Below are 12,078 nucleotides of genomic sequence, written 5' to 3'. Positions count from 1 at the left end.
AATGATCCAGTAATTTCTAACATTAAGTAATGTGGTGCACATAAGATATTTTAAATCTGGGGTAAAGAAAGTATTCGTGTCAGATTATGAATCTGTGTTAGCAAAGGTATCGAGATAGAAAAAGTCAGCAGTTGTGGAGGAAATATTCAGATAGCAGTACTGCAATATAAATGTATTCCATTACAACTAAAAGTCCTGCATTTAAAATATCACTAAAGTAAAAGTGCAGAGGAAGTATAAATAAAATATACATAAAAGTTAAATCACTTTATTTTACATGACATGTTTTATTTTATTAATATTACTGATTAGCATTCAGTAATATAGCTGACTGAAGAAGAGCACAGTTGAACTACAGTGTCCTCCAAAAGTATTGGAACAGTGAGGCCAATTCCTTTATTTTTGTTGTAGACTGAAAATATTTGGGTTTGACATCAAAAGATGAATATGGGACAAGAGATCAACATTTCAGCTTTTATTTCCAGGTATTTACATCTGGATCTGATACACAACTTAGAAGATAACACCTTTTGTTTGAACCCACCCATTTTTCATGAGAGCAAAAGTATTGGAACATGTGACTGACAGGTGTGTTTTGTTGCCCAGGTGTCTCCCAATTACATTGATTATTCAAACAATAAATAGCACTGGATGTCTGAGCTCAGTTTCAGATTGGGTACGATAGGTTTTGCCTGTGCAGACTGCATTTAGAGGTGGAACCAACATGAAAACCAGAGAGCTGTCTATGGGTGAAAAAGAAGCAATTGTGAATCTGAGAGAAGATGGACAATCAATCAGAGCCATTGCACAAACATTGGCCATAGCCAGTACAACCATTTGGAATGTCCTGAAGAAGAAAGAAACCACTGGTGTACTAAGCAACAGACGTCGAACAGGTAGACCAAGGAAAACATCAGCAGTCGATGACAGAAACATTGTGAGAGCTGTAAAGAAAGACCCTAAAACAACTGTTAGTGACATCAGCAACAACCTCCAGAGGGCAGGAGTGAAGGTATCACAATCTACTGTTCGCAGAAGACTTCATGAACAAAAGTACAGAGGCTACACTTCTTCTGGGACGGGCTCTTTCATCTTCATTGATGATGTAACAGATGATGGCAGCAGCAAAATGAACTCAGAAGTCTACAGAAACATTTTGTCTGCTAATTTAAAGAAAGATGCAACCAAACTGATTGGGAGATCCTTCATCATGCAGCAAGATAACGACCCAAAACACACTGCCAAAACAACAAAGGAGTTCATCAGGGGCAAGAAGTGGAAGGTTTTAGACTGGCCAAGTCAGTCTCCAGACTTAAACCCAATAGAGCATGCATTTTACCTGCTGAAGAGGAGACTGAAGGGAGTAACCCCCCAAAACAAACAACAACTGAAAGAGGCTGCGGTGAAAGCCTGGAAAAGCATCACAAAAGAAGAATGCAAAAGTTTGGTGATGTCAATGGGTCACAGGCTTGATGCAGTTATTGAAAGCAAAGGATTTGCAACTAAATATTAAGTCTCATTCACTTTAATCTATTTTAAGTTTATATGTTCCAATACTTTTGCTCACCTAAAAATTTTGTGTTCCATTACAAATAATGCTATCTTCTAAGTTGTGCATCAGATCCAGATGTAAATACCTGGAAATAAAAGCTGAAATGTTGATCTCTTGTCTCATATTCATCTTTTGATGTCAAACCCAAATATTTTCAGCCTACAACAAAAGTAAATGAATTGGACTCACTGTTCCAATACTTTTGGAGGGCACTGTATGTCATATACTGTAGGGATGAAATTTAGAATTTCATATGTTTGAAACATATGTAATATCTTCTTCAAATGAATAGCAACAAATAGCTGTAAAATTAAGTTAAAATACGAGCTGAACAATAGTCTACAGAAAAAAGTTGAATATGCCCTATTCTGTTCCAATCAAAAGTATTTTGAACAAGGTGAGAGAGAAGGTAAGGTCTTAGCACATAGGGTAAAACAGATGCAAACATCTAACTTACTTCCAACCATATTTGATAACGATAACAAGTTGATAACAGATAAAAAAGCGATTAATGATGTATTTCAAACATTTTATCAAAAGGTATATACATCGCAAGGAAACATTGAAGAACAGAAAATGACAGATTTCTTTTCCTCCATTAAAATCCCATCTCTAACGGAGGAACAAAGAAACTCACTAGAAGGAGAAATTACATTGGTAGAAATTAAACAGGCAATTCACAGTCTCCGGTTAGGCAAAGCTCCTGGCAGTGATGGATTTCCATCTGATTTTTATAAGAAATTTGTGGAAGATCTTGCCCCAAGATTGTTGGCTGTCTACCAGGATGCACTGCGGAGGAGTGGACTCCCAGCTAGTATGAGATCAGCTGTTATCACTTTACTTCATAAAAAAGGGAAAGACCCACAATATTGTGGAAATTATCGTCCAATCTCGTTAATTAACGTTGATGAAAAAATAATCTCCAAGGTGCTTGCTGCCAGGCTAGAAAGGGTGCTTCCCAACCTGGTACATGCTGATCAGGTTGGGTTTGTTAAAAAAAGGTGCTCAGCTGACGATCTCCGCAGAATATTACACATAATGTGGAAAAGCAGGAATAATATAGAACTCATAGTTGCCTTCTCCCTAGACACGGAGAACGCTTTTGATAAAGCTGAATTTGCCTTCCTCTTTCATACATTGGAGAAATTTGGGTTCGGTCTGTGTTTTATTCAGTGGTTACAGTTAGTACAGAGCCGATGGCTACAGTACTTATTAATGGTGTGATGTCACCCTCATTCAAACTTAGTTGTGGCACTAGACAGGGTTCAACCTTGTCACCGCTAATATTTGCCTTATTTCTGGAACCACTGGCAATTGCATTGCGTGATAGTAAATTGGGCTAAATTGAACATATCTTTGTTAGGTAGGATTAACTTGGTCAAGATGATCATCTCCCCTAAAATCCAATATACATATGTATAATGTACATGCTACCATTAAGTTTTCCTCCTAACCTCTTGAAACTATATAATACTGTCATAGAGAGTTATATATGGGCAGGCAAAAGACCAAGCTTTAACCGATCAAAATTATATGCGGCCAAAGAAAGTGGAGGCCTATCATTGTCTAAAATAGAGTGGTATCATTATGCCTTTTCACTCTCCCAGTTAGCTAAGATAAATAATTTGCGGGAACAGGTGCCTTCCTGGGTTAAAATAGAAGAGGAACTGGTGGCTCCAACCTCCCTTGAGGCTTTTCTTACTCAGACGGGAAGACCGGTACCCTTTAAGGACCCAGTGTTGACCTTTGTACAAGAAACTTGGATGAGTGCTCATCAACTTATAAAATGTAGCCCGCATCTTACCCCTAAATCATCTATTTCGTATAACAAAAAACTATTAATTGGCAAAAAAAAATATTATATGGGAGAAATGGGCAAAAGTTTGAATAAACTTGCTTTGTGACTTGCTTAGTGAAAGTGGATTGAGGTCATTTGATGAAATTAAGCAAGAATATAAACTTAGACAAGAGGATTTTTGGAAATTCCTACAAATTGGGCACTGCATTAAAGCTAACCGGGGGAAGAACCCGGACCCTGAGACCAGGATTCAGGAGATAGTCCATGTAACTAGACATAAAACATGTGGAGCCTCTAAATTTTATGAGCTTTTAAGGGAGGCACAACCACCCCACCTGGAAGGATTGAGACTAAGCTGGGAGAAAGATGTGGGCGAACAGATTTTATTGGATGGATGGATGAAGTTGGTTGCATCCTGGCATAACTGTTCTCGTGAAGCACAATCTCAGCTTATTCAGTAAAAACTGTTTAACAGAAACGACTGGACCCCCAGTAAAATGGCCAAACTAAAACTTAAGGACAATGACACATGTTGGAGGTGTGAGAAGGAAGGGGGTACTCTTGTACACATGTTGTATTCTTGTGAAAAAAATGCACATTTGTGGGAAAAGGTTGTTACCCTCTTAAATGATCTTTTCGGATTACAACTCACCAAGACCCCAGCTCTGTGTATTCCGGGTCTGCTGCCAGACAATAACACTTTGACTGGAAGACAAAGACTATGGATACGTTTGGCTACTACAACAGGATGTAGAATAATTCTGAGACACTGGAAGTCATCAACTCCGTGCTGTTTCAAGGAATGGACTGAACAAATGACAAGAATGGCTACATATGAGCGAGTCACTTACAGAGTAATGGGGAGATGATAACTTTAATCAAGTCTGGGGCTCCTTTTTGATGTCAATAGAGGGGTTGTCTGTCTAAATATAAGGCACCGGACCAGAGCATGTGAGCAGAGCGGAGCAGGTGAAAATTTCCGCTCCTCGCTTGCAGACCTGTCACTTTGCGCCGCTCGTCCGCTCCGCTTGGTTCTGCGCATTCTTCGCTCCGCTCTGCTCCATCATAAATTTTATCCTGCTTCACTTGCTCATCACTCCACTCAAAAAAACTGCGTCGTACTACCCTAACCTGTAATCTTCTATTCACAAATACAACGGGGTCTGCCCATTTTTCCGACAGCCCATTGGTCCGACATCCCATTGTTCCGACCATATTAAACCGCATTGTTCCGAAGTCCCGTTGTTCCGAAATCATCATGATGCCCTGTGGTTAAGGTCTGGCTAGGTTTAGGCACAAAAAACACTTGGTTAGTGTTAGGAAAAGATCATGGTGTGGGCTAAAATGAAAAAGAAAGTGGCAAACACATAAGCTGTGAGCCTGCTTTGCCTCACGCCTTTCCCAGCTGACCCAGAGCCGGTCACGGAGCCGCCACCGGGAGCCGTTCAGCACCACGGAGAGCTCCCCACACAACCCCGACCCCAGAGTTAGTAACAGGAGGTTATGGTGTTTCACTCTCTCCTCTCTATGACACTTGTATCTCGACCAGTAGCCTACTTTTGTTGCGTTGCTGATCTCTATGGTACACAAATACAGTAATAATCACATATCGGAACAACGGGACGTCGGACTAATGAGAGGTCGGAACAATGCTACGGCACCAATAAAACATGAGCTTGGTAGACTCTCCGGGGAAGCCCTCTCCCCGCAGTTAGGGACCGTTCTACACGGTACCGCTGGCAGGGTGGAAATAAGTCAAAGTGTAGAGGAAACAGACCAGGTTAAGCGGCCGACCTCCGAAGCCCTCTCGCCTCTCCCCGCAGTTAGGGACCGTTCTCCAAGGTACCGCTGCTTCTCTTCTCAGTTTCTTTTCTGAAGTACACGGTAAACTCCATAGTTTTGAAAGAAAATAGTGTGGGTGTGCGCAGGTGCAAAGATGCATTCTGGGTGGGGCATGAGCGACCAGAGCGAAATTGGAGCGAGAGATAAGGCTCCGCTTCACCTTTTAAAAAAAATAGCCGCTCCTCGCTCAACACAAAATCCTCCCGCTCCCCGCTCCCCGCCACTCCGCTCACATGCTCTGGATCTGACCTAATCCAATATAGCGTTTGAGTGGTAGAATGAGAGGACAAATGTAAAACATAAGTGTAAGGCACATGTTGTTGTTGTTTTTTGTTGTTTTTTGTGTATTCGTGTTATTGTTTGTTTGATGTATGTTTTAATTTTAAAACGGGACAGTCGATGATGTAAATGTCTTGTAATCTGTGATTGTGGCATATGTTGTACTGTCTGTCAAAAATATTAATTAAAAAAAAAAACAAATAGCTGTAAAATAAACACTGATTGGCCAAAAACAGTTAAACCACTGCCATGTGAATGAAATAACTTTGATCATCTTGTTACAGTGCAGTGTTCTGCTGGAAACCCCTGCCCCCCCCCGGCAGGAAGACAAACCAACACTGCAAACGTTGTTCAGGAAAGGCACCAATTTGGCCTCAAAATCCCCTAGATCCCATTGCCATTCCACTGCCATTGTAGAGTACCATTGCCATGATGTGGGGGGGCTGGTGTACTAAGTCTACAATGGTGTTTGGGTGGATGAAGCGTGTCAAGTGGCATCTACACAAATGCCATGACCTAAGACTTCCCAGCAGAACATTGCATTGTAACAAGATGATAAATGTCGCTCACTTCACCCACCAGTTTTTTAATGTTTTGTCTGATTGGTGTATAATCAAGAAAAAAATGTACAATATTTTCAGCTGAAATGTAGTGAAGTAGAAGTACCTAAAACTTGTACTCTCTAACACTAAATGTCAGAGAACTAGCGTAAACGCTATGATGAGGCTGTTGTGGTGTTCAAAGTGTAAAGTGTCTTTGTTGTGTGAGCTGGCCAAAGTCCACGAGCCGGGGCCAGTGGACCTGCTGTAAGACTGTATTTAGAGGCCAAAGCGGTTTAAGCAGTGTTACTCAATGAAAGTAAAGTGCTGCTCAGCTCATTATCCACTGGAAAGCACCTGATCTGTTCTTAGAGTGGAGATGGAGAACAGTAAGCGTCGCTGACAACTTTTATATCAAAACCCTCATTAAGGCCCTGTGGCTGTACACATCCAAGGCATGAATCCAAAGTTTTTTATCGATGTTCACTATCTAAAAAACTAAAAATTTACACTCCACAAAAAAAAAAAAAAAATAGTTGAGTTTTATGGGGCTTAAGGGATTCTTCACATACCTGTGCGGACTGTACGTGACCTGCTGGTGACAGGCCAGAGGATGTTTACTTCAGTGTGTTTGGCCTGTTGTGGTCTACTTAGATGGCTGCAATTAACACACCATGTTTGATGATTGTTTATCTTTGTTTTCTGTGTTCGCAGCATTCCTATACATCAAAACTGGGGAGCATCTTGCTCCTTATTGGTTTTCTTTAACTAACAAGCATCATCCTTCAAAGTGAATCATCACTGTATTAAAAGGTTTAATTGGTGTGTTTATTAGTGGACTTCAGCCTGTAGTGGCCGGCAGTGTTGCTCAGTATTTGACTGATTGTGCTGTGTTGTTACTTTGCCCTTGAATACAGCTGTGAGGATGTGTGTAATAAATTACCCTCTGTCATCTCTGCTCCACCTTGCATCCCTTGGTGCGTGCTTGGGATTGGTGGAGCCTTCAGTAACAGCCTCTCTGATTGGTGTTTTGTAAGAGGTTTGGTGGCTGACTCTTTGTCTTAGAACAGTCAGAGATTTAGAGGCAGGAGGCTGTGTGTGTGTGTGGCAGTGTGTAGTAGTTGCAGGACAGGCTTAAGGGGGGGTTAGGGGAAGGTACTTTAAGGTTAAGCTCAGTGTGCAGAGCAGAGGGAGTCTATTTAAAGGACACCACCTCCCTCTCATGAATGATTCAACAACAGTTTGCCCCTCCCCCACCTCTCATCAAGATCAGCTGGAGGAAGTGGTTGCTCGGCCAATGGGATTACAGTATCGGATTGACTCTGTGTGTGTGTGTGTGTGTGTGTGTGTGTGTGTGTGTTTGTGTGTGTGCAGCTGAGAGGGAGAGCAAGCCTGGACAAGTAGCAGCAGCAGCAGCAGCTCTGTGTTTGTATGTGTATGTGTGTGTGTGTGTGTGTGTGAAGAAAATGTAGGGCAGCCGCTTGTTCTCCCTCCCTCTGCCATCTCTCTCCCTATCTTCTCCTCTGTCTGTCTTTGTTTCCGCGCTGTGCTGCCGTAGCTGCAGTCGCCACGGCGACGGCTGACATTGTTGCCTCGGCTTCACTTCCGTATTTGCAGAGGCTTGGCTCTCTCTCTCTCTCTCTGTCTCCCTCTCCGTCTCGGCTCACCTCGAGGATTTACAGAGGGGGCATGTAACCTCCCTGAGGAACCATTGTCTGCGTGAGGGTGTGTGTGGGTGTATGAGTGTGTGATTGCGTGTGTGTGAGTGTGTGTGTGAACGAGAGGTGAGGTGGCTTCAGGATCCAGACATGAATTCCTGTTGGAAAATGAAGATTCAGGTACAGATATCTCATTCTTGATGGTGTTGTTGTTGTGGATGTTTGTCTGTTGTGTTGTTTTTGTTGATGGCATTGATGTCAGTGTTGTCATTGTTGTGATTATTTTCAACATTGCAGGGTGTACACTCTACTTCCTGCTCAAAAAATCCTACCTTTACATGATATCTACATGCTTAGCGGATCATACATGAGGGGCGTATGAAGAAAAGACGACGGCATTACAAGGAAACGGCTCATTGCAGTTTCCATTCAGTGGTTGTTATTGTGAGGCCTTCTGTCTCCGTGGTGATGGCAGAGCGCTTCTGCTGCAGTAGCCGAGAGATGAAAGAGTTGCCAGGAATGTGTGGTTTTGTCTTTTTTGTGCATGTGAGTGTGTGAGCGAGAGGACTGGATAAATGGGGAGCAAAATGAACAGACAGTCATAAATGGTCCGTCTGTCCATCCTGTCTGGCCGACGTGCAGCATCACAGTCACCTCTGGGGTTATAAATGTGGCTACATTATGTTTGTTCTGCTCATCTCTCATAATTGCATGTGTTTTTGTGTGTTCAGCGCTATCCAGGGACTCTGAACCCTGGTTTTTACAGCCAGTGCATGTGCCTACGCGTGCATGCATGACGTTACTGTACATGTTTGTTTGTGCGGTTCAGAGGAGCATCTGCCACCTCTTCAGCGTGAAACACTGACCCATTTTCTTTGCTCTTTGTTCAGAATGAGTGGGAGTGCACAGACTGTACATGACTCGTGAACTTGAATGCCCCATGAGCATTACTGCAACAACTTTACTGCAAATATATTTGCATTTTTCCTTTTCTGGTATAATCATCCATTTGTGCAATAATCTCTCAGGGTTGTTTGCGTGCTGCCACAGTGACAGCACTGGACACTGTAAGATACCATATCTGGTCAGATTTAGCGCACATGAACTCACTAACGCCTCTGCTCTGTCGTCTTGATGTTTTTTTTATATTCTCTGTGCTCATGTGCACCAATCTCCACTCATGGTGTGAAAGGGCAAAGACAGGCGGGGGTCGTCTCTGTGGAGCGTGATTGTTTGCTAATGGGTGCACACAGAAACTCCAGACAAACACACAAGGCCTCAGTGGAAGAGTGACCCGATATAAATATTTTTTCCCCTCTCGGTCCACAGCTTAGCATATCACATCATCGACTGATGCACCAAATCACAGAGCTTTGTGTCAAATCTGCAGGAGGAGGGAGGGAGGGGAGATTAATGCAGTCACATGTCATGGCAGAGAGGAGGGAGGAAAGTCAGACAGAGATGCAGACAGACAGGCAGAGGGTATCATGCACACATGAGTTTGTATATATTGTGGTTTCCTGCAGCACTGCGCTGGTTTCACAGATAAAATGGGTATTTTTCAGCATGCCCACAGAGCACCTCCGCTAACAGCGCCGTCTTCCTCTTCGTCTTCTTGTTTTCCTTGGAAAGGGCTTTCAAACCCCCCAAGCATGGTTTTAACAGTGCAGAAAACTCACACAGTTAGTATTCAGCACGCTGGATGCTGAATCTCTTTTTTTTTTTTTAAAAAAAAGAGAGAGAACTTGTTTCAGATGTTCCTACACTTCAGATAGGGTGTTCATATTCCCGGCAGATGCCAGAGCTAATGCTTCTTTAAGCAGCTGCTGCTAGCTATAAAGAAGCTGTTTGGTGGGCTCAGGCCTCAAGCTGTTATGGACTTTTGCTTTCAGAGTCGGCAATAGAGTCTGCGAGTCCCTCCTGGATTGAAGTTTCACTGAATTGGTGTTTCATACCAGTCTTTAAAAAGGTCCAGTGTGTAGGGTGTAGGAGCATCTGATGGTAGAAATTGTATAAAATATTCATAAGTATGCTTCCATTAGTTTATAATTGCATGAAAGTAAGACACGTTGAGTTTTCATTACCTAAAAATGAGCCATTTATATCTACATACAGAGCAGGTTCTCTCCCATGGAGTCTGCCATGTTGTTCTACAGTAGCCAAGAATGGAAAATCAAACACCAGCTCTCGATATGTGCATTTGCCTTTTCAAGTTTTCGTGTCTGTGGTTCTCCTACCTGCTTGGCTCACCACAGAAGTTTTGCTCCCTCACTGCTAGATGCTACTAAATCCTACACACAAGACCTTTAATATGAGTCTAGGTCAAAAACTCAGTCTTTCTTGTCTTGTCTTCGCTGAGGTGACCTCTTGGCTGCCCATCTGTTAGCATTTCTTTGTTTCTGCCAGCCTGTTATTGAAGGATTGTATCACAAGGGGGCTGAGAGTTCACACACTAATAACAGAGCTAATTAGGAGGCACTGCTCTGAACTAATTATCCGTAGCTTGACTTTTTCACACAAGTCATAAATAATGACTTATGTCATGGGGAAGAGCACGACCCCGAGTGCAGCTAATGAGGAAATGTGGCTTCACTGCAGAGTCACAAAAATACTTCACTAAATCTTTGGATCTTTTGCTCTCTTTATAAAGCAATCACACCCGACTGGTGCTGTCTCTCATATTTCACTTCATGTTCCTCCTCCTTACTGTAGCTTTCTTTATTGTTGGATCAGACTCTGGTATTTCTTCTATTACTGTTGACATATAGCCTTAAGAGACGTACAGACAGATAGGTCACTGTCCACATGGTCCTGCACTGAATATGATGGTCACTGTTGCTCCTCTTCCATATCCTGTTTGGACATGCTGATGTGATTATGCCTGAGATGAAGAAAGATGAGATACAGATAGAGCAGGAAGAGGAGGAGGGAGAGGACGAGGGGACACCACAAGTCACATCCTGCTCACAAGAGCACAGAAAGACAAGCCTGTCCACACAAAAATGCTGTAGACTTGTGTGCAAACACAGTGTCCGGGGGTGTTTTCTGCCTCCCCTGCAGTCTCACTTTACATGCTACCTCAGTTTGATGTGGTTTTTTGATACACACAGAAACACACACACAGATGTGCTGCAGGCACACACTGTGGGGCTGTAGTTTTGCTGAGCTAATGCCTCTTGTGTAAAAAGATGTGCCGTCAAACAAGACGTTGACGCTCTCCTGCCCAGCTGCCCACCCCTGCATTTCCTCCTGAAGTGGGTGCTAGACATTGACAGACATAGGAAACCACAAAGCGGCTTACTTCCTATCCTGACGACGCTCTTTGTCGGGGAAGTTTGATATCACTTTTGCTGCAGGAATGTGCGCCTGTGACCTCAGAGCAGGAAAGAGTTCGTCAGTGCAATGTTTATTCAAAAATCTCTCTCAAATATGTCTGTGTGTGCATGCCAGCTGTATTTCCAAGCTAGTAGTGTGTTTGTAATGGCCTACTTGACATTGCTGGCATTTGATTCATGTGATTTGAGAGAGATTTCTGTGAGGAGCTGAGGCTAGTATGCGGAGGAATCTGTTATCTCTGTCTGGGAAGGAAATTTTGTGGCGGCTCTTCTGCAGCAACTTATGCATTTAGAAAGGGAAAAAAAAATAAAAAAAGCAGGATGGCCTCATTTTCAGATCTGCATTTGGCAGAGTGATCAGCCCTGAGCAGATCATGGTATGCTTATGCCATTTATTTCAGGGGAAGCTATTCAGATGTAATCACCGACCTCGTGCAGTCTCTGTTGTCATACCTGCAGTTCCACAAGCTCTCCTCCCTCACCTGTCAGTCTGATGTCTGTTTATCTTTATCTGCATGGTGTTTGACTAAAAACAACGTGGTTGTGGTTGACTGCTTTAGCACACTGTTGTTTCCGCAGAAGTCATTTTCATAACCATTTTTATCATGCCGCTCATTTAGCAGTGACATTGACAACTTGACTCAAAGATGTGCGAGTGCTTCGATACATAGGTTTGTGTTTTACTGACATCAGATCACACGAAATGCTGCAAGCCGCCTGAAAGTGAAAGCTGGTGTGCAGTGTAAAGCCATGAAGTGAAAGCTGACATGTTGACCCTGCCTTTATCCGCTTCAGTCTCAGAGGGCACACATCCTTCTTTTTGGGAAAGGGATTTTCCAAAACAGTCTGCTAGATGTATTGATCTCTAACAAATGGTCATGGAAATACAGCCTTACATGAGAAAATTAAACAATATTCTATTGTAGACACGCCCACAAAGGTGTTTATATGGAAACAAAAGTTCTGATTAAATGAATTCACATGTTTAAATGTTTAACAAATATTTGATTCAGTTATTGAATCTGTTAGGAGGTGTGTGGCTGTGAACATTTTGTTGTTTGATTTAGACTTGTAG

General features: G+C 42.7%; 1 protein-coding gene across 8 annotated transcripts in view; it reads left to right on the top strand.

Moving 5' to 3' along the window:
- marchf8 (E3 ubiquitin-protein ligase MARCHF8) overlaps positions 1–12,078 on the top strand; it is a 112,597-nt gene that overhangs the window by 56,690 nt on the left and 43,829 nt on the right. The window contains exon 1 of one of the 8 annotated variants that reach the window (XM_078160544.1): positions 7,368–7,848. The exons of 6 other annotated variants lie outside the window; for them this stretch is intronic. In XM_078160544.1, the coding sequence (XP_078016670.1) occupies positions 7,819–7,848 (30 nt within the window). In that variant the 5' untranslated portion in view covers positions 7,368–7,818. Of the gene's footprint in view, positions 1–7,367; positions 7,849–12,078 lie in introns of those variants that run through there. One more of the 8 variants, XM_078160545.1, reaches the window with a different exon arrangement.

Source organism: Epinephelus lanceolatus, chromosome 17 (genome assembly GCF_041903045.1).
Source record: "Epinephelus lanceolatus isolate andai-2023 chromosome 17, ASM4190304v1, whole genome shotgun sequence".
NCBI classification, from domain to species: Eukaryota; Metazoa; Chordata; class Actinopteri; order Perciformes; family Serranidae; genus Epinephelus; species Epinephelus lanceolatus.
Note: the sequence above shows the minus strand (reverse complement) of the source record. Positions and strands in the feature narration are given on the sequence as shown.